Source organism: Dermochelys coriacea, chromosome 7 (genome assembly GCF_009764565.3).
Source record: "Dermochelys coriacea isolate rDerCor1 chromosome 7, rDerCor1.pri.v4, whole genome shotgun sequence".
Classification (NCBI taxonomy): domain Eukaryota; kingdom Metazoa; phylum Chordata; order Testudines; family Dermochelyidae; genus Dermochelys; species Dermochelys coriacea.
Window position 1 is genome coordinate 89,483,305 of NC_050074.1, and position 23,514 is coordinate 89,506,818.

General features: G+C 38.1%; 1 protein-coding gene across 4 annotated transcripts in view; it reads left to right on the forward strand.

Moving 5' to 3' along the window:
• Window positions 1–23,514, forward strand: part of PCDH15 (protocadherin related 15) — an 811,839-nt gene that overhangs the window by 759,255 nt on the left and 29,070 nt on the right. For all 4 annotated transcript variants that reach the window (XM_043518631.1, XM_043518633.1, XM_038411063.2 and 1 more), the window contains 3 exons: window positions 2,944–3,120; window positions 16,721–16,939; window positions 20,347–20,355. In XM_043518631.1, the coding sequence (XP_043374566.1) occupies window positions 2,944–3,120; window positions 16,721–16,939; window positions 20,347–20,355 (405 nt within the window). The remainder of the gene's footprint in view (window positions 1–2,943; window positions 3,121–16,720; window positions 16,940–20,346; window positions 20,356–23,514) is intronic.

Below are 23,514 nucleotides of genomic sequence, written 5' to 3' on the forward strand. Positions count from 1 at the left end.
TGCATTGTGTCTGGCCAGATTTGACAGCCCAGTGCATACCCATGGTGCTGGATTAGAAACTATATCTTGCAGGGTTTTGCTTTTCAGAAACTTACAACAATGCTATAGCTCAGGGGCATTTTCACAAAAAGAAGGGTAGAGGAGTCTTAGAAATGAACGGAAGTGAATAATCTTTTAAAATTGTGATTTAGCAGTAGTGCTCTTTCAGCATTTTTTTCTTTGCTGAATACACGTGGTAATGATTTATCAGGGAAAAACAGGAGTAGAAGGTTTCCAGCTATTTGAACCAATAAAGTGTTTATCTTGACACAGTTTTATCAGTCCTAAGTGCCCTAGACAAGTTCTAGTACTATATTAGCAATTTTGCTTGGTGAAACTTTTCCATTTTTGTATTTCCAGGCCATCTATTGCACAACGCCACATATTTTCCTAATGTGTTTTTAAAGAGAAGGATTTCAGTCACTCATAGTCCACATTTTTATTTTTCTCTGATCAATGTATATGAATCCCTTAAAGTTGTTGGGGTCTGTTCACTTTGTAGACCTGCTCCAAAATTCACTTGGAGAACACTTCCCATGTGGTATCACCAGGAAGGCTTAAAAAGAGCCAGCACACCACATGCAACTGTACAAAGGAAGAAAACAATATTTTTTCTTAATGCATATATTAAGATTTGTATTGTTTGCATGGGAATATAAGCATCATTACCTAACTCCCATGTGAAGACCCTTCAGTCTGACTCCATGTACACATTATGGTTCACTCTTGCATTCCTTTGAAGAATTGGCCTTAGAGTATACTTCACTTGTATGGCTTTTGTAGCTATGTTGTGCCTCAGCTTTGCTCATTTGGGCAATTTTACAAGCCCATATATTGCTTCATTATACTTCATTCCCATTAAAATGATTCTCTAAATAAAGTATAATGCACTAGCTACATGAAATTAACATTTTTATATGTAGTATTTCCATTCAAAAGTCAGTGTTAATGCAAATATCTCAGTTATGTAGCTAAGCATATAAACATAAGGGAATGCAAAGTTAAGACTGCAATTGTGTTGTAGACTTGAGTTACATGATCAAATAGAATAATATTATAATATCACTTATTCAGATAAGATTGAGAGGGTTGTTCCTGTTCCTGGAACTTGTGGATGTTTTCATTCTTCCCTTGCCAACACCATGAATTGAAGAAGAATTCTTATATCTTGCCATTATGTACTCTACCTGGATTCTTGACCAGAATATCTGTTCACTACATATACGTTATTTGCTGTAACTGCTCTAAATATTTTTTATCAGTACAACACACATCTGGAAAGATGCAGTTTTGACTACCTAAACTGATACGAAAAATTAATATTTTTTGCTTGTCGATTCCTCTAACAGGTCAGCAACTTTAATTGGCACCGGGAAAGGTACATACCATATATACTGGCTAAATTGGAGCACAGTACTTTCACTTGTATACTGATCTTATCCTTTCTAAGGCTTTTTCTATGCTTCTGTAGGGATAAGATAAATCCATATAAATTCCTATACTATGATACTCATTATGTCAACATCATGTGTATTTGCTATTTTTACATTCATTTTATTTTATTTTATTTTATTTTAATTTCTTGGAGAGGTTATTCTTTTCCTCCTCCTTTTACTGTGTCCAACAGCAATGCCTTAGGTATTTTTGCTCAGGGTAGGTATGAGCTCTGCTTCCTTCTTGTTTCAGGGGAAACTCTACAAACCTTCTAAATATGTTTTTCATGAGTACTTAGGAGTAACAACAAATATTTCAGGCCTTTCCCATAAATAGATAATTTTATGTAGAAAACTTCCGAAAAATATGACAAAATAAAGTTGTTTGTTTTCTCAGTACATGATTCTAAAATGTTTGCTCACACCAAGTAATCCTTACTGATTCAAGTAGTCCCACTTGATACTGCCAATGGGATTTCTTGCATAAGTAAATATTATTCTGTGTGAGACCTTCTGCAAAAATTTATTTGCAACTTACCAAGACCTACATTCAGTAACACTCAAATTCGAAATGTATTATATTATTAAAATTAGTGAAAGAGTCACCATCAAGAATTAGTAAAATGGTCAGTAAATGTTATCTGCTGTAGTCAAGTGCATTTCTTAGGAATCTTATTTTTCTTGCCTATTGATACATTGATATTCAAGCTGATATTTCATTGAGTGTACTACCATATACTATGTACAGCAGTTTGCACTGATTGCTTCTTTTCTGGAAGTAAAATAAAGTAGATCTGCTGCAGTTTATTGTTTTTATGCCCCTGAGATCTTGAACTTAGGTTAAGTGATTTAGAGACAGCTATCTGTCATCCTTTGTCACTTTCTGTATAACTTTTGCAATTTGTTTACAGATAATTTTTATTTTCTGGTCGTAAACCTGTCCGACCAATTCTCCAACCTCTCCCATGGTTGTAAAGCTTATTTACGCCTTTAGGAGTTGCAGATATACTGGTACCTGATATGTTATGTCATGCTGTATGTCCAGATAATATACCCCACTGAAAATGGTTGAGGATATTATTTTTGTGTGTGAGAGAATTTACTACCCTCAAGTGTAAAGGTGGAACTAAAGAGTTCTGAAACTATATAATTCCACAAAAGCTTGACAGTTTTATTTGTAAAATACAGTTGCAATTTCCCATGAGTCATTTAAAACTCAAACTATATCATAAATACAAAGAGCTAGACTTAAGGAAACAGTGTGCAATGACCTCCTCTAACATTGCTAAGTTTTTCCTAGGAGCTGAGTATTTAAGAGGTTATGTTCGAATGGGGATTTTATGAAAAGAGCTCATAGGGTTAGCAGCTTACAAGCCAATGTTTTGGTCTATTACATTACAGTTCAGGTTTTTATTAGTCTTTGTTAGAATGAATAAATCTCTGTAACTTTCTGACTCTATTTCATTTTCAGGATTTTGGAACGCTATGTTCAAGATCAGATTCCTGGTGCAAAGGTTGTGGTAGAGTCCATTGGGGCCCGCAGATTTGGAGATGGCTTTTCAGAAGAGGATTACTCCAAATCTGACTTGATGGTCTATGCAATTGACCCTCAAACAAACCGAGCTATAATGAGGAATGAACTTTTTAAGTAAGTATCTAAAATCATTTGTCACTGATGTCTGTACTCTTGATGCCTGTTTTGCAGCCCACTAGCCTTATTTTCCTTCAGTTCCTTGGACTTCTGCTGATTCATAACCTTCAATTCCATTCTTCCCAAGTTTCTTACAGATCTATGGAAAAATGTGGTGTTTGTGGTTGCCTACTGCTGCTCATTCCACAAAGACAAACCCTGCACCTTCAATGGATTGATGGAGGAGCTTATTATGGAGTGGATTCTCATGGAGCTTTTCACTCTAGTGAAACCAGTGGCCACCTTTATGTGGGGGGGGGGCGATCCAAGACTGGATTAATAGTGGCTGAAAGTCATTACCATATAACAGTTGTTCATTGCCACATATTAAATGGAAAGACATTTATATGTGTAGTGAGAATATGCACAATCTAGGATAGGATCTACATAGAATTAAAAAAAATTATAGGGGTTATAAACCTTCATGCTTCAGGGCTGAAGCCAACCACTAACTAATGGGGTTAGGAAAGAACTTCCCCTCTGGGTAGTTTGTGCCATTGCTCACTACAGGGTTGATGCACCTTCCTTTAAAGGTGGTACTGGCTGCTGTTGTAGACAAAATATGGCAGGAAATCTACTAGTCTAATCCACTATGGCAAGTTCTTCACATTCTTAATTCATCTCTAAGTGGGTGAACATTTGCCAGCATCACAAAAAACATAACTATTGGTTTATCTTTGGTAGTCTCAGAAACCAAGGACCGAATGGCATGGAAACTAAATTAGCTTCTCACTTCTAGACATGGTATGTCTAGGTAATGGCTGGGGGTAGTTTATGGGACGAAATGAATTAAATGGGGCCCACAGTTTAGGCCCCCCCTAAACTCTTTATTGCTGCTCTCCCTTGACTCTTTCAGCTCAGAGGACCACATCTGACGGTGAAGTTGTTGGGAGTCTTTGGAAGTTAGAGAATGGCTCTGCCATGTGCAAACCAGTCTGAACATACTTCCTGTAGATAGTATATCAGTAGATAGTCTACAGAGATATCAGTCTGTCACTTTTTGTAAGCACTGTGTTCAATCAAAATGTATATATGAATAAATAAATTCGTTCTCTGCCACCTGCAGAAATCACCCTCTTAGACCTATTACTTTTATCTTAGTAAATACCAAACGTATTTCCATGAGCCCTGTATTTGTATGAAAGCAAGGAAAAGGCTTATCTAGTCTTTCCAGATCAACTGTTGTCTGCTGCTTCTTCATACATTTTTGTCTGAGTGTTTGCTTCTCCCCCAGTGAGAGTTAGACCAGAGCATTCAGAGTTGGCATAAGGCAGTCTGTGTCTGTCACTGGTCTAAAAAGCAAAAGGCCGTAATCTTTCTTCTGGATCATGATTGAAAAGGGGCTTGTTCTCCAGTGTTCTAAACTTAGTACAGATTAATTACAGTGTGAGGTACCTAGCTCCATACAGGCAAAAATTATAAGGCCAAAAGACACCAGTGTGATCATCTAGTCTGATCTTCTGTATAGCAGAGGCTAGAGCACTTTCCAAAATTAATTCTTGTTTGAACCAGAGTATGTCATTTAGAAAAACATCTAATCTTGATTTTAAAATTTCCAGTGCAGAATTCGTCATTCCCCTTGGTAAATTGTTCCAATGGTTATTTACCCTGACTGTTAAAATGATGTCTCTTATTTCTAGTATAGTTTGTCAAGCTTCAGCTTCCAGCCATTGGATTTTGCTAGACTGAAGAACTCTATTATCTAATTTCTGTTCCCAGTGTAACTAAGAGGTGATCAAATTACCCCTTAATCTTCTCTTTGATAATTTCCTTGAGACTTTAACTATAAGGAATGTTTCCCAGTCCTTTAATCATTCTTCTCTGAACCCTCTCCAGTTTTTAAACGTCAGACACCAGAACAGGGCACAATATTCTGATAGTAGTTGTAACAATACCAACTCCAGAAGTAACATAATCTCTGTGCTCCTACTTGATATTCACTTGTTTAAGCATCCAAGTATCTTGTTAGCCCTTTTAGCATCATACAGGGAGCTCATAGTCAGCTGATCTTTCACCACACCTCCAAAATCTCTTTCAGAGTCTGCTTCCCAAGATTGAGCCTCCCATCAACAAACTATAAACTGCTTTCTTTCTTCCTAGATTTATGACTTTACGTTGAGTCATACTGAAACTCATATTGACAGGTTTCAGAGTAGCAGCCGTGTTAGTCTGTATTCGCAAAAAGAAAAGCAGTACTTGTGCTCTAATAAATTTGTTAGTCTCTAAGGTGCCACAAGTACTGCTTTTCTTTTTGTGAAACTCATATTGTTTCCTTGCACCCAGTTAAGCAAGAAATCCAGATTTGTTCTGTATTTGTGACCTGTCCCCTTCTTTCTTTAACATTCCCTCAATTTTTTTTGTCATCTGCAAACTGTATCAGTGATGATTTTATGTTTTGTTCCATATCATTGATAAAAGTGTTAAGTTTTTACAGTTACATTTGGGAGACCTATCAACCGTTTTAAATCCATTTAATGTGTGCCATAGAGACAAATGGATGATAGAACAGGCAGGGTGAAGCAAATAGTTGCATGATGGATGGATACAGGGATTAGATACAGTGCCTGAATTAGACTGACCCACTTGATAATCATTGGGTGCTTGTTACAGGTCCACTGAGGAAGTACAGAAGTGATCTGTTGCTGTACCCATAAAATGAGTGCTTGTCAAATCCCCCGAGAAGAACCCAGGGCCCAATTACCTCATCAGTTGCATTCAACTCTCAGCAAAGCCAATGGGAGTTGTGTCCACAACTGGTGGGATAATCTGGCCCCTCCATTATGGATAGAGAGGTATTTGCATGTGGGATTCATTCAAATTAAATGTGGCCCACAGTTGACCGCCCCCCCCAACTCTTTATTGCCTCTGTCCCTTGACTCTTTCATCCCAGAGGACCACATTTGACGGTGAAATTCTTGGGAGTCTTGGGAAGTTAGAGAATGGCTCTGCCACGTGCAAACCAATCTGAACATACTTCCTGTAGATAGTGTGTGCTCTAGCTATCATGATGATTGTGACAGCCTTTGTAGAGCCTTGTAGCCCAGTATCTGTAGCCCAGACTTGGATTCCAAATGTGGTAATGCAAGATCCTGCCTTAATCTACCTACATACAAAGTGAGCCAATGCATGTGCATGTGGGCAATTACGGTTTTGTGCACACCGTGTGGATTTTTGCTGACACAATGCCCTTGTGTGGGCAGAAAATTTGGCCATATTTATGTCAGGGTCCATTGAAAGTACAGAAATGTATTTTGTAGTCCAGACTTGGATATACAGTACTGTATATCTGAGAGGTTAAAATGCAAATTTTCAGGCATGTAAAAAGCATTAGCTTTTCCAGTTTGTACTGCTACAGGATAATACTAGCTGTGGAAGGAACCTAGTTAAAATGCTTCATGTGCCTCCATAGTCAGTGTATTTTTTTTCCTTTTAAAGCTTTTAAAAATTTAAATCAGCAAAATCCTGGAGAATGCTTTCCTGCCCTTGGGGTAGAGGTGAATGAGCATCATCTTAGTAAAGTAAAGGAGAGAAATGAAGTGAGAGTTTCATTACTTGAAATCGGAAGCATTACCATGTTTTAATTAGTGATAGGTGAATCTCAAAAGCTTTGGTTCAGATAAGCTCTGATGCTTATTCAAATCTAAAGAGAAACTCCCTCCCTAAAACCGCAACCTTCCTACCTGTATTTGGGCTTTTAACAGGGAGGTTCAGTGATTCTTCCCCACCATGCAGTGGGATGTCTTCAGAGGCAATATTAGTAGTCCTTCTCCCATTGGAAAGAGATTGCCAGGTTTAATAACCACCCCATGACCTCCAACTAAGAATGATCTTCACAGGGAGTTCAGGATCCTACCAGAAGAAGGATTCATGGTGGCAGGGAACCCTGTGTAATAAACAGCAGGTGCCAGGGGGTAATACTCAGAAATAGAGAAACACGTCAAGTCACTATTTAAATACAGAGATGAAGGTGGCCAATGGTAGAAGTTATGGGATGGTACTGGAGTCTGCCTAATCCAGTATTTCCCAAATCTTGGAAGAGGTTCATATTTTAATATAGGAGGCAGGGAGAACATTCAGAACAGTTCCTATTTAGCCCATGAGTTTGCTCATTTGTAGTTTTAGCATTCATACAAAATTATTATTTGAGTATGGGAAAATGCTTTCATATGTCCTTCAGTGATCCTTTACTAAACATTAACTTACAATACGTATAGTGTAATTCTGTATATGATCCATAATTGGATCACTGGCTTTAATCTACATTTTGAGCGTTAATAGAAGGCTCCCGCTTTTACCTGTCAATTTCAGAAAAGAATCTTTAATTGGGTCTATTAATGAATATTGGGATATGACCCTGGCATATGTGTCAGCAGATCTGGTACCCTAAAGATTCCCCATATGTGATGAATTTTCAGGTGACTTAGAGCCACAATAGCAATTCCTATACTATCCCCCTGCCACAAAGAGCATGGCTTGTACAAGAGGGAAGTGGCTGAGGTATCCTGTCATCTCTTGCTGCCAAAATGGATCTAAGGGCTATTAGGAGCTGGACACAAGTTAGGGCAGCGTCAAGGCTGTCTAACTTACACTACTGCTCCAGTCTCCAGCTAGTCTCAAAGTTAGACTGGGAGGGTCAATGCAGTTCAGCATCTCAGGTATTGGCTAGAGCAGATGTGGTATCACCGTAGTAATTTTTCAGGTTGCATTTAATCGTTCACACTCAAAATCTGTTCAAATAACATATAAGATCAGACTTGCATAAACAAAAGCCAGTAAAATCTGAAATTTGTGTAAAATTTAAACTTTAACCAATGCTGCTCATTGCCAGTTGGGCACAGTAAGAATTTCTCAGACCAATGGGTGATTTTTACATATGCTAATCATTATAATGCTTATGCGTAATGAGGACTGCACGATCTTCTTCAGAACTCTTGTGATCAATATGGGTTAAATATATGATCTGTCTTGGCCTGTGTGCTGTCTTGTGAATGCACAGTAAGTATAGAAAATCTATTTGAGGTTATTCTAAAGTATAGCAGCAACTGAATCAAATTATTTCCTCCACAAATGACTAAAAAACAATGAAACCATTTAAACTATTTGGACTGAAAATACCAGCATATTTTAATTACAGGGTTTTTTTTATTTATTAGTGCACTAAAAGGATTGTAATCTATCGAAAATTCTCTTATATCTGTGACAAAGTTCTTCCTCTGCCTTGGTGGGTCCTGCGCTTATTGGTGGATTTTCTCACCTCAGAGGTTCACAGCAGCCCTCAGTTTGGCCACTTTTGTGGGTCAAATCTGCTGTTCACTGGCCAGCATGGGGAAGTCCCTGCAGTCTCTGTTGATCCACCTAGTGGATCGGGGAACAGGCCAAAGACCTTCCCTTCTGGTGGAACCCACAGTCCAGTTCAACTCTTCTGGTATTAAGTAGGGAGTAGGGGGGATGGACGGATGGGGGGGAACTTGGGCCCACCCTCTACTCTGGGTTCCAGCCCAGGGCTCTGTGGATTGTAGCTTTATACAGGTTTCAGAGTAGCAGCCGTGTTAGTCTGTATTCGCAAAAAGAAAAGGAGTACTTGTGGCACCTTAGAGACTAACAAATTTATTAGAGCATAAGCTTTCGTGAGCTACAGCTCACTTCATCCGATGTATCCGATGAAGTGAGCTGTAGCTCACGAAAGCTTATGCTCTAATAAATTTGTTAGTCTCTAAGGTGCCACAAGTACTCCTTTTCTTTTAGCTTTATACAGTAGCTCCTGTAACAGTTGTGTGACAGCTACAACTCCCTGGGCTACTTCCCCATGGCCTCCTCCCAACACCTTCTTTATTCTCACTACAGGACCTTCCTCCTGGTGTCTGATAATACTTGTACTTCTCAGTCTTCCAGTAATATGCCTTTTCACTCTCAGCTTCTTGCGCCTCTTGCTCCCAGCTCCTCGCACGCGCACCACAAACTGAAGTGAGCTCCTTTTTAAAGCCAGGTGCCCTGTTTAGCCTGCCTTAATTGATTCTAGCAGCTTCTTGATTAGCGGCAGGTATTCTAATCAGCCTGTCTGCCTTAATTGTTTCCAGAAAGTTCCTGATTGTTCTGGAACCTTCCCTGTTACCTTACCCAGGGAACAGGGACCTACTTAACCTGGGGCTAATATATCTGCCTTCTATCATGTACTGGACTTACATATTTCTGTACATAAAAAATAAAATCTAAAACTGTGGGAGAAAAAAATCACTCTCCTGTAGCCATCTGGCCCAATCCTATCACATATCTATTCACCTTACAAATATCCTGCATTTAAAAAATTCACCCATCTGAGCCCTTTTGCAGTATGCCATGTAGTGAATGTGTATGGTTGAGTTATGAACTTCTTAAAATAAGGATTTGTAAAGAAAATGTTAACAGAATCTTAACTGAGACAGTGTTAAAGTTTCCCAGAGGTATAATACTGGCAAAGCTGAATACTTGCATATTCTTCATCAACACAGAGGACGTCTACCATACACCAGTGACATCTAGTGTTCAAATGAAGAATTAGAGCACTGGTCTCCAGTATGCTTGCATTTTCAACATTCATATTGTAGATTCTGTTTAGGTAAGGGTAAATTACTTTTGCTAAATTACTAAAAACAAACACATTATCTGAAAATGGGCCAAATGCTTTGTTATGAATTTTAGTAAAATATTGTAATAAAAAGGACAAAGTATTCTTTCTTAAAGAAAATGTTATTCTAAAGACCTCTGGTGGAACTTTTGAAGGAGTTAATGGATCAATGTATGATTAATCATTATTCTATTACCAAGATAGTATTATGGAAGCACTGCTCATGTTTCCATAGTTCATGCTTAGCTGAACATTGCACATAAGCAAGGATTCTACCACTTTGTTGTATATGAAGAAAACAGCATATCCTCCCAAAAAATATAGCACTTTTTTATTTTTTTAGAATGAATATTCTGAGATTTTACATGTAAAAGTTAACTAGTTTCAGTTAAAATTAATTTTAAAAATTGGTCCTTTAAGAAATTTAGTGCCCAGGAGCAGGTTGTTTCTGTATCTCAAATGATCTTAATAATGTAATAACACAGACACTTCAAACTTCATTTAGAGTTTAAACTCAATGGGATTCATATGCATAGATTGCATATGAAGGTATTTTTGATTAATGGTACTTTTTTTGCATTACTGTTCATAACTTCAGCAGGACCCCTGAGGAATAATTTTCTATTACACTGAAGACCATGTGCAACTTTCCTCTATCAAAATGGCTGCCAGTGCCCGTTGTTGTCAATGGGAGTTTGCTCAGAACCTGACCACGATTAGATGGCCATTTGAGCCTTAGGCCAAAACATTTTGATTAAAAAATATTTTTCTGTGAAAAGCAGATACTCTTTGTGACAATTTTAATTTGTAGTTTAATCAAAACCACAATTTTTAATAGAAAAACAATTAACATGGAAAATTTTTGAACAGGCCTATTCCTGTACAGTAAGTGGAGAATTAATTGTGACTTTCAATCACAATTAATTTCCTGGTGCACTCCTTGAATAGCATAGCCATATGCTGCCCCTTACTCAGATCAGCTTACAAAACTACAACCTCGCCCCTAAACAATGCCATTTCTTGTTTCAGCAACATTTATTTTGCTTTTTTTCAGTGTATCAAAATACACCAGTTTGTTAACTTTGGTCCAAAATTATACTTTTATACTATACATTATACATCTGTAGTTACTGTACATTTCGAGTAATGATAGTAGAATGTAGTCCCTGATAATTAACTCTAATTTCCAGTAATGTCTAAAACTACCCTGGCAAACTCCTTTGTCTATTTTTGTACCTGTGTTGTTATAGTTTTCTACTAATAGTCAGAAGCCAACAGTCCCGAATTTATAATGTCAGTCAGTGTTGGTTGTGATCAAATTGTACTGTCATCTGATGGCTATTTTGATGACATATGTAAAATGAGCTAATAAGATGTAGCCAATGTGTAATGGACAAGGTTATCTCAATTGGTTTCTTGGTGAAAATCTCAGCAGAAAGAGACAGGCTTTTGAGCCACACAGAACTCTTCTTTGAAAGCTTGTCTCTCTCACCAACAGAACTTCATCTAGTAAAAGATATTACCTCATCCATGTTGTCTCTCTAACATCCTGGGTGGGACCAACACGGCTACGACTACACTGCATGCATTATACTACAGTAGTTGTACTTCTTCCAGAAGAGGGTTGAAAATATGTCGTGGCATGATGTCAATTTTACACTGTACATTCTCTGAATAAATAGAGCACTCAGTTTACACTGATGTCAGACTGGCAACTTTCATGAGTCCCAAACTAACTTTAAAATGTATGATAGTGCTCTACTTAATGTAGTTAAAGTATTTTAAAGATTGTGGGCATTTATTCCCCCCCATTCCAGCCCCTTTGCATGCCACTCAGGAATCTGGACACAACTGCTCAGCTAAGAATTCTCTTGACAGAGCAGGTACTATCAACTAGCTTGAACAGGTTCCTGCGTCAGCCATCCCCCACCTGAGCATATAGAGCATTTCCCTAGAGAAACTAAGTTACACAGTCACAGTCATAGTCTGTTTCTGTTTCCAGTGTCTATCTATTGATATATGCTTTTTCTGGCTGATCTTTTTTTTTTACTTCTTTATCTCTGTATTCCTCTTTTCATTGTTTACCTTACTTTGGCCTTAAGGCATTGAGTAGATTTAACTTAGCTTGTTTTCTTTATGCAGTAACATCCCACATGGCCTTAATGGTCCACTCTTCCTTTCTACCTTTGCTAGATTCAAGATGGTCTCTGCTAATGCTAATGGCTTCCCATGACATTTCTTTATCATTTAAATACTGTTTCTGCCATATTTGAAAGCTTTGTTTGAATGCTGTAATTCAGAAACATTCCTTATTTGTTCATCCCCAAGCTTAATTATGTTAATCTTTCTTTCAATTTTCTTTACTCATAATTTACTCCATTTCATTTTCATGGTGGCAATACATGGTTGATGATCACTGTCTACATATGCCCCATTGAATATGCAGACATCTTGAAGTGATGATTAGAATTTTGTATGTACAAAAATGATCTATTTTATTTTTAGTAATGCTGTCAGGTGAGGTCCGTGTTGTTTTCTGGTTCTCTTTATGAGGAAAGCATGTCCCTCTAATAATAAAAAGAAAAGGAGGACTTGTGGCACCTCCTTTTCTTTTTGCGGATAAAGACATACATGACTGCTACTCTGAAACCTCTAATAATAAAGTGATTCAACTGACATAATTCAAGAAAACACTTGCCATAATTTTGATGGAAGCCAGTTCCATGTGTGCAATTATGCCATGATTGTCTGTCCCCACCATAGCATTCATATTGCCAAAAACAATGAGAATATCATGTTATGGGACTTTGCTGATGAAGCCCTGAAGAATATTATAACAAGTAGCATGATCATCCTTGTCGTATTCATTCATTAGAGTATAACATTGAATGACAGTGTCTGAAAACTTGCCTGTACAATTTTGCCATTAACTGATTACCAGTCTAAAATTGCTCTTTGTGAATCAACATTCAAGATCAAGGCAACTCCTTCTCTTCCTCCATCTGGATTTCATGGGTAAAATCAGTTTTAATTGTTGTTTTTCATTTTCATAGAATCATAGAACTGGAAGGGACCTTGAGAGGTCATCCAGTCCAGTCCCCTGCACTCAAGGCAGGACTAAGTATTATCTAGACCATCTCTAACAGGCGTTTGTCCAACCTGCTCTTAAAAATCCCAATGATGGAGGAGATTCCACCACCTCCCTAAGCAATTTATTCCAGTGCTTAACCACTCTGACAATTAGGACTTTTTTCCTAATGTCCAACCTAAACCTCCCTTGCTGCAATTTAAGCCCATTGCTTCTTGTCCTACCCTAAGAGGTTAAGAAGAACAATTTTACTCCCTCCTCCTTATAAAAACCTTTTATGTACTTGAAAACTGTTATCATGTCCCCTTCTCAGTCTTCTCTCCTCCAGACTAAAACAAACCCAATTTTTTCAATCTTTCCTCATAGGTCATGTTTTCTAGACCTTTAATCATTTTTGTTGCTCTTTTTTGGACTTTCTCCAATTTGTCCACATCTTACCTGAAATGTGGTACCCAGAACTGGACATAATACTCCAGTTGAGGCCTAATCAGCGTGGATAGAGCAAAAGAATTACCTCTTGTGTCTTGCTTACAATACTCCTGCTAATACATCCCAGAATGATGTTTGCTTTTTTTTGCAACAGTGTTACACTGTTAACTCATATTTAGCTTGTGATCCACTATGACCCCCAGATCCCTTTCAGCAGTACTCCTTCCTAGGCAGTCATTTTGATTATATCTGCTTCTGGCCACCTGCATTCATTAATACAAAGAATGTTTGTGTTATAATTTTCTATTTCTTTGATGATTTGGGCTGACTTTCTGGTTGTAACATAGTCCTCACGTTCCAAAAGCCCACCCAAACTTTGGAACGAGCCTGGAACAGTCAGTTCTTCAGGGCAACAGTGTCATAGAATCATAGAATCATAGAATATCAGGGTTAGAAGGGACCCCAGAAGGTCATCTAGTCCAACCCCCTGCTCAAAGCAGGACCAAGTCCCAGTTAAATCATCCCAGCCAGGGCTTTGTCAAGCCTGACCTTAAAAACCTCTAAGGAAGGAGATTCTACCACCTCCCTAGGTAACGCATTCCAGTGTTTCACCACCCTCTTAGTGAAAAAGTTTTTCCTAATATCCAATCTAAACCTCCCCCATTGCAACTTGAGACCATTACTCCTCGTTCTGTCATCTGCTACCATTGAGAACAGTCTAGAGCCATCCTCTTTGAAACCCCCTTTCAGGTAGTTGAAAGCAGCTATCAAATCCCCCCTCATTCTTCTCTTCTGCAGACTAAACAATCCCAGCTCCCTCAGCCTCTCCTCATAAGTCATGTGCTCTAGACCCCTAATCATTTTCGTTGCCCTTCGTTGTACTCTTTCCAATTTATCCACATCCTTCCTGTAGTGTGGGGCCCAAAACTGGACACAGTACTCCAGATGAGGCCTCACCAGTGTCGAATAGAGGGGATCACGTCCCTCGATCTGCTCGCTATGCCCCTACTTATACATCCCAAAATGCCATTGGCCTTCTTGGCAACAAGGGCACACTGCTGACTCATATCCAGCTTCTCGTCCACTGTCACCCCTAGGTCCTTTTCCGCAGAACTGCTGCCGAGCCATTCGGTCCCTAGTCTGTAGCGGTGCATTGGATTCTTCCATCCTAAGTGCAGGACCCTGCACTTATCCTTATTGAACCTCATTAGATTTCTTTCGGCCCAATCCTCCAATTTGTCTAGGTCCTTCTGTATCCTATCCCTCCCCTCCAGCGTATCTACCACTCCTCCCAGTTTAGTATCATCCGCAAATTTGCTGAGAGTGCAATCCACACCATCCTCCAGATCATTTATGAAGATATTGAACAAAACGGGCCCCAGGACCGACCCCTGGGGCACTCCACTTGACACCGGCTGCCAACTAGACATGGAGCCATTGATCACTACCCGTTGAGCCCGACAATCTAGCCAGCTTTCTACCCACCTTATAGTGCATTCATCCAGCCCATACTTCCTTAACTTGCTGACAAGAATGCTGTGGGAGACCGTGTCAAAAGCTTTGCTAAAGTCAAGAAACAATACATCCACTGCTTTCCCTTCATCCACAGAACCAGTAATCTCATCATAAAAGGCGATTAGATTAGTCAGGCATGACCTTCCCTTGGTGAATCCATGCTGACTGTTCCTGATCACTTTCCTCTCCTCTAAGTGCTTCAGGATTGATTCTTTGAGGACCTGCTCCATGATTTTTCCAGGGACTGAGGTGAGGCTGACCGGCCTGTAGTTCCCAGGATCCTCCTTCTTCCCTTTTTTAAAGATGGGCACTACATTAGCCTTTTTCCAGTCATCCGGGACTTCCCCCGTTCGCCACGAGTTTTCAAAGATAATGGCCAAGGGCTCTGCAATCACAGCCGCCAATTCCTTCAGCACTCTCGGATGCAATTCGTCCGGCCCCATGGACTTGTGCACGTCCAGCTTTTCTAAATAGTCCCTAACCACCTCTATCTCTACAGAGGGCTGGCCATCTCTTCCCCATTTTGTGTTGCCCAGCACAGCAGTCTGGGAGCTGACCTTGTTAGTGAAAACAGAAGCAAAAAAAGCATTGAGTACATTAGCTTTTTCCACATCCTCTGTCACTAGCTTGCCTCCCTCATTCAGTAAGGGGCCCACACTTTCCTTGGCTTTCTTCTTGTTGCCAACATACCTGAAGAAACCCTTCTTGTTACTCTTGACATCTCTTGCTAGCTGCAGCTCCAGGTGCGATTTGGCCCTCCTGATATCTTTCCTACATGCCCGAGCAATATTTTTATACTCTTCCCTGGTCATATGTCCAACCTTCCACTTCTTGTAAGCTTCTTTTTTATGTTTAAGATCCGCTAGGATTTCACCATTAAGCCAAGCTGGTCGCCTGCCATATTTACTATTCTTTCGACTCATCGGGATGGTTTGTCCCTGTAACCTCAACAGGGATTCCTTGAAATACAGCCAGCACTCCTGGACTCCCTTCCCTTTCATGTTAGTCCCCCAGGGGATCCTGGCCATCTGTTCCCTGAGGGAGTCAAAGTCTGCTTTCCTGAAGTCCAGGGTCCGTATCCTGCTGCTTACCTTTCTTCCCTGCGTCAGGATCCTGAACTCAACCAACTCATGGTCACTGCCTCCCAGATTCCCATCCACTTTTGCTTCCCCCACTAATTCTACCCGGTTTGTGAGCAGCAGGTCAAGAAAAGCGCTCCCCCTAGTTGGCTCCCCTAGCACTTGCACCAGGAAATTGTCCCCTACGCTTTCCAAAAACTTCCTGGATTGTCTATGCACCGCTGTATTGCTCTCCCAGCAGATATCAGGAAAATTAAAGTCACCCATGAGAATCAGGGCATGCGATCTAGTAGCTTCCGTGAGTTGCCGGAAGAAAGCCTCATCCACCTCATCCCCCTGGTCCGGTGGTCTATAGCAGACTCCTTTCATAGTTTTTGCCTGATATCCATCATGCTGTCTATTTGAGGGCTATCTATTGATCCAAGGATCTGTATTTGGCATTTTATTTGTTCTACTGTTTACATAACAAAATATTGTATGGGATTAAGTCAACTTCATGCCCAACCAGGGCATTATTATTATTTTTTTGGCCTGGTCTCTGTCCTTCAATCTGTCATGTTTGTTTAACCCTAACTCCCATTGAAGTAGCTCTTGGGGTTATGGAGACAAACAGGTGACCCCAACACATCAAGGTATCAGTCTCTAGGGGAGATTAATATTAAATACATCAACGATAATACTGAAAAAGGGATTCTGAAAGAATAGTAAGATTCATAAGTACATAAAGACGAGGTATATACTATAGCAGTATATATAGAACATATAGTTATTAACTCAGTGGACTAGTAGTCGGAACAGAATTAACTAGGTCTGCTGTAATAGTTTTGTTTTGTAATATTGAAGGTTCTTGGATGGAAAACTGCTGGATATCAATAAAGAATTTCAGCCATACCTTGGGCAAGGAGGACGTATTCTGGAAATCCGCACCCCAGATGTTGTGGCCAATGTTAAGAAGCAGGCACAAGCTGTAGGCTACACAGAAGGGGCATTGCTTGCTTTGGCTGTCATAATCATCCTTTGCTGCATGCCTGCTATTTTAATAGTTATGGTCAGCTACAGACAGTAAGTACTCCAAATTTCTTTGTCATTGAAAATTCTTTCTTATAATTTATACACTTACTACAAGGGGAACTACAGTTGGTAGCCCTGAACACTGGTCTGCTTTGAAAGCTATCCCACATCACCAATCTACAGTCTGGTTATTTTTAATGTCCTTCTCCTCATCATGTCTTTATTTATATATGTATTTTTCTATTTATTATATATAAATGATTGAGTAATTATTTCAGATTATAGATGAAGTGAAACCAAAATCCCGAATCCAAATATTTAACATGTGAACATGGATTGCAGTCTGAATTTCATATCTAGATTTCTCTTTATCATGCTTCAGTCAGAACTCTGGGTCCATATATGCCCAAACTGTTGATAGCTCAGTATATGAATCGAGATTCAACTTTTATATTGCAGGGAAAATGAGATGACCCAAAATTTTATTGTGGCTCTAAACTATGAGGCAATTATTATTTTTGATTTTTTCAGACCTATGAACTACTTGGTTCCAGCTGGGACTGAAGTTCAAGCATCAAAACATACTGTAGAAAGGTTGCTCTTGTTGTATTCTAGCTCTTTTTGAATAGGCAGAAATCTCATGAGAACCTATTTGCTTTAGATTTCTTGTTACATTTAATAAATGCAAGAATTTTAAATAGTTTGGCTAACAAATGGATAAATATCTCAACATTTGGGTCTTCATCTGACCCAACAGTTTGAGATTCTCTCATTAATACATCTACTCAGTTGGAAATTGAGACCCAGATATAACATTTCCTTTTTCCTTTCAATAAAAAAAATTAAAAGTGTCCATATACAATCTCTGACCATCCTTCCAATTATTTAAAATTACAAAAACAAAATGCAATTCAGTCAGCTCACACCTTCTACCAGACAGTAGTTGATAATCAAATATTAACACCCACATACATCAGCCTATACCTCAATCCTTCTCCCTCTCTTCAAAGGCCAGGTAAAACAAATGGGCCCCGCAGCATGCCCTATTACGCAGCAAATCTCAGCTACTTAGAACCAAGTGTGAGAAGGCTTTCCAGAGCTCTGAAGTTCTTACAGAGGATGCCCCGCTACCAGATCTCTGTCTGTTATATTGGGGCGATTAAATACCAGTGCCTTTGGAGACTGCAACTTGGGGCAGTGTATCACTGGGTGAAAGAATATAAAGAAACCAATGCACGTGTATTAAAATAGATCACTGGAATATGAATATTATTGCAGGTCTACAATATAGTGTAATTTACCAGGTGAGATTTTAGGCTTACCAGTTGTGCTGTTCCTTCCTACATGGTAACTGGAATAGAACACAGTACTGTTTGTCAATGCCCTGTCAAAAGCAACTGCAACGACAGTGACATACATTGAGTTGTACTTATGATAGGGCTAAATTTGGCTGTATCTCTGTCTGTATCCATTATATATTGTATGTGGATACCACTTTGGGCTCCAGATGATAAAATCAAAAGCAATCTTATGTTTTACAAGTGTAAGTTGAGTAACAATTCTCTTTAAACTTGTAGTCCTTGTAATTTGGCATTTTTAATAGCTGAGTTAGAATATTTCCTAGAGATAGGAATGATCAACATTCTGGTGGTTTGTGTTATAAATCAAATTTACTTAATCTTTTAAGGAGACATCACTGCATGAAAGAACACTAGTATGCCTGAAGGCATGCTTAATAGTCACATAAGAAGAGTAACTGTGTTTTATAGCTATTTTTAAATGGCTGATATTTGTTTGCGTAACATTTATATCTGAATGTTACCAGAATAAATCCTCCAAAAGGAGTCTGAAACACCATAGGTTTAATCAGCTCCTGCACTAGCTCGGGGCTCTACCTGGGGAGGATAACCCTAAAATACCTCAGGCAATCCAGACTGGAGCCCTTCTTTCAGGATTGAATGGGGAGTATGTGCTGAATAAACACATCTTCCAGGTTTCCTATCCACAGTCCTCTCCCCAAGCAGTGTTTAACCATTCCCTTTCCAGGCAAAATATACCATTGAGAGCCCTGCACCTCAGAATATGCTTCCAGAAAATATATCCCTATGTTGGATCATGTTTCTTGAGTCATACTGTGTTTAAAATTTTCATGCAGTAAATTTTTATTGAACAAAGATTCAAACTCTCATTAGTTTGCAATGTGACTTTTATGTGATTTCTTTCCAGGAAGGAAAAGCAAATTGCAAAATTCCCCTTTACATCTATAGGAACAGAATCAGGTCCCAAATACATCAGGCTGTTTTAAGTAATCTATTTAGCTGCCATCTATCTAAAATCACAATTTTGTTGTCTACAGGTATCATGTACAGTTGGACTTTATATTGAACCACCACAAATAAATTATTAGTATTATGAAAAATAAATCAATGAAATTCATTTAGACTGAAGACAATATAGATGATTTCCATCTTAATATAAACCTTATACTCTATTGAATTGTTTAGAAAACAAGTTTATTGTTGTCTTACTCTTTAGCTCCCCTTTTCCAAAGCTGCTTTAATATAATCTCCCGATCAACAATTCTGGCAAACTAGCTGCTCAATTTTGCCACTTAGTGCAAAGATTATAGATGAATAAATGTAACTGTCACAGTCAGTGCACATATAATGGAAATATTAAGACTTGCTTGATATTAGAACTCTTTTATGTGTAGTAGGTAGCTTTTCAATACTTTCCAGCTCAATGGTCAGCTAACATCCAAAGAATTAAATTTACTTATTACATTTTTTAAAAAATAAAGGTTAAACTAAATGAGTTTTAATGTGAAATTATCACTTTTAAAGCACAGCTCATTGACTGCATGTATTGCTAGTAAATAATGTAATAAATTATCATTATTATTTTCTTTTAACTGATGCTTTGAAATTCACTATCTAGGACAAACCAAAAAGCCAATTATGAAAAATATAGTATGAATTAATCACAGCAAGGGTGGCATATTCCACATAGAAGCCAAAATGTAATTGTGCTTTACTATGAAAGACTGTTTCTTTAATATTTGCCATGTAAAAATGAGGAGGCAATTATAAAACTTACATCATCTTTAATATTCCACTTTTAAAAATCTAATTCATACTTCGATATCCACATCTTTAATCAATGTTTTTTTCAGATTCTGTGTAGCCCATAACTGATTTGTCCCCCTGTAATTCGTGTTTATGGATGATAGTTTTATAACAGTCACAAAAGGAACTAAATGATTTTCAGTTACTTAAACATAATGGTTCTTAAATATGTCATTAATTTTGCAATTTAATAGGTAAAGTTATTGTCACTCTTAGTTTATTATTAATATAAGGTTCACTGTTTCAGATAATTGTTGTTGTAAATGGAACACTTCTAACATGCCTTTTTTTCCCCTCTCTCTCTCTCTCTCTCTCTCTCTCGCATGACAACAGATTTAAAGAGTAAGTATTTACATTTAGATTTGCTTCTTACACCTTGTTTAAGAATAATGTTTGCTGATCAATATCTGCTTTTTATCATTGTACAAGAACAAAGGCCATTGAAATTTAAGGGAAGTAAATGTATTGCCAGTGAAAGGAAATACTTCATATAGTCAAACTGTAGACTGCATTGCTATGTGAGATCTTTTTATGGCTGGATTTAAAAAGAAACTTGTCAATTTTATGACCATTTAATAAAACATTCAGTTATGTGCTAAGATAAGGCAATCAAATTTCATGCTGTTTGCCTGCAGAGAGAAGAAAGGATTTTCCCCATTGAACAGCATTATTTAATTAACTAGGTACATTTTATGCATAGGTTTAAAGATAATCTTATAAAAGATCAGGTGTTCGCCAGTGTCATAGACAAGATAGCAGGTTTGGTAAATCAGTGGTATGCTCTGAGTGTCTGCTTCACTAAAGCACATGGAGGGGGTCTGAGGCCTATGCTGAAGGTGAAATAATGCTTCCACAACAACAATCTCTCTTTTTCTCTGTGAAGAATTTTCTGTTGGGGCTGTGTAGGACATGGAGGCATGACGACATCCCCTATTTCACTCATGACTCTAGTGAAGGTTAATTCTGGTGAGAATCAATTCCATGAGTACTCCTAAGAAGTTACAGTATGTTTACACCAGCTGTCCCTTCTACTCCAGGAGTCAAATTTCCAGGAAGGGGAAGCCAGTAAGATGGTGCCTGCCTCTGTTCATATAAGGGGTCCTTTTCCTTTTGATCCTGAAAAGTATGATACCAGAGGGACTTACTCTTTCCAGCTCACAGCTGCCATACTCCCCATTGATGGGATGCTTCAAAAAACTTGGAATTAAATGTTCTCTTAACTTTTTCACAGGCTTTGCCAAGCTAGGGAATCCAAGTAATAGGGTTAAGCGCTAAAATACCTTGTATATGACACATACATACTAAATAAATAATAGCTTGATATTAAAAATAGTTTATATTAAACTGAAAACACCCCCCACATATCTGTCTATATATGTGTATACTCCAATAAGCTTGATTTTTTTTTTGTATGTTAATTGAACCACTTACTTTTTACATTATTTATTTTATTACTTTAATTTGAATTTGGAAATGTGGACAGATATGCGGAAGAAAACACAATAAAATGTGAAGGCTTTGCTTATGTAACCCACACACTTCCTGGGTGTGGTGTTCTATCCTATCTAGTGGCATCGAGACCACTTAGAGAGAGATTAATGAGTCTGCTCTAGAGCCTTGGCTGAGGGCCTTATGGCTTTTAGTTCATACAGTAAAGGCTCATGCATTTAGCTCCAGAGGTCCTAGGTTCAATTCTGCCCACCAACAACTGGGGTCTGTCGGTGTTACCCTTATATAGAGCACAGTATAGAGCAGGAGGATCCTGTCCTTTGTGCTGTTTACATTTCTGTCTCGTTGTGTAATTTTGTAATCATTAGGTGATGGTTCTTTACCAAGATTTTGAAGTGGTATTGCCTTAAAATAGAATTATAGTACAGAATCCATGGGTTCCGTGGCTGTGTGTGGCCTTTTAATGTTTATGAGATGTCGTTAGCAGATATTGACTTCTGTTGAAGTGAACATCGTGATTTATTGACCCAGGAGATAAATGTTCGTTGAAACATGAAGTCAGTAAGCCAAATTCATCCCTGGAGTAACTCAATTCAATTAAATACAATTACATCAGGGCTAATTTAGCCCAATATCAGTAATGGTTTTATACTATGAATAGTGGATATCCCAGAAATACCTGTTTATGAATATCATTATTTTAAACTAGCATTCTACAGAGAAAATGAAGGTAGCTGTTCAGAAGAAATAATTATTGGGGTACTGCCAGAGCAGTTCAGGGTCTGAGAATTTCAGACTTCCGTATTGTTAATTTGGGGGATAAGAGCCTGGTAACTCTAGTTACCATCCAAATCTTTTCAGCCAAATATGAAAGGAATTTTTAAATGTAACAATGCTGAATATATATATAGATATAGATATATACATATAGATATGAAAGAATAAAATTTTCTAATGAACCAGTTTTACTTCCCTATTTTTAATTGATTTTAGATCTCCAGTAAATGACATCTTAGCTCCAGGCACTACCATAATCTAAATGTGAAGAATAATAATCATGATTTGTTTTGAAAATCAAGGTAGAGTCTGTTGTACTCTATTCTGAATTAAATTTCTCTCAATCCTGTTACCTGTTACATGGTAATTATTTGCTCTTTCTGACCCTTACCAATGAACTAGAGGGCTTGAATTTTTGGTCTACATGTTGACTAGAGCTGGCCAAAAAAAGGAAGTCCCTTCCTTCCTGTGAAAAATTTCATGTTTTTTTTCCTAAAAAATGAAAATATTTTTGCAGAAAGAGATTTCCTGAAAAATTTGGTTTCAGGACATCCAAAATGGAATTTTCAGGCTTGTCAGTTGCCCACCTAAAAGACTCTTGTCAATTTAATTTTCTGCCTTGGTTCTCTGCCTCCCTGGAGCTCAGCCTCCTTGCCTCCTTGCCAGAGCCAGGGTCTAATGTTACTTTCACCTTCTGCCTGCAGACAGAAGGTGAAATTAACAAGAGTGTTCCATATGACCATCATTTAAATTTTCCTGATGGACAATCAAAATTTTTCAACAAAACTGAAATTTTCATGCAGAAAATTTTGATTTTACAAAAAGGGCATTTGGAAAAATCATTCAAATGGGAAATTGTGGACCAGCTCTTATGCTGATAAAGGTATCACAAGTCATACAAATTAAACTTTGAGGGATACTTTACAAATATTTAAATTTAAATGTGACATTAATAAATGTCAATAAATGAAGGACTTTGCGAAAGCAGCCAGTTCACCACATACCACCTGATGAAAACCAGTATTGTGAGAGCTTATTTGATCTCTTACTCAATTAAATGTATTGCTAATGAATGTCTTATTATTTCATGATGATCAGGTGGTTTGGCAATTATATAAAGTGGATGGTAGTATTTAGATACATTTTGGAGCTCTGGAAATCCATAATGAAAGAGCAAGCGATAGAGTGATACAAAGCTGAAACAAATTGCTCACATGATTACCTTTCTTTGAATACAAAATAAGTAATGTTTGAGGAACTACCATCTGACTACAT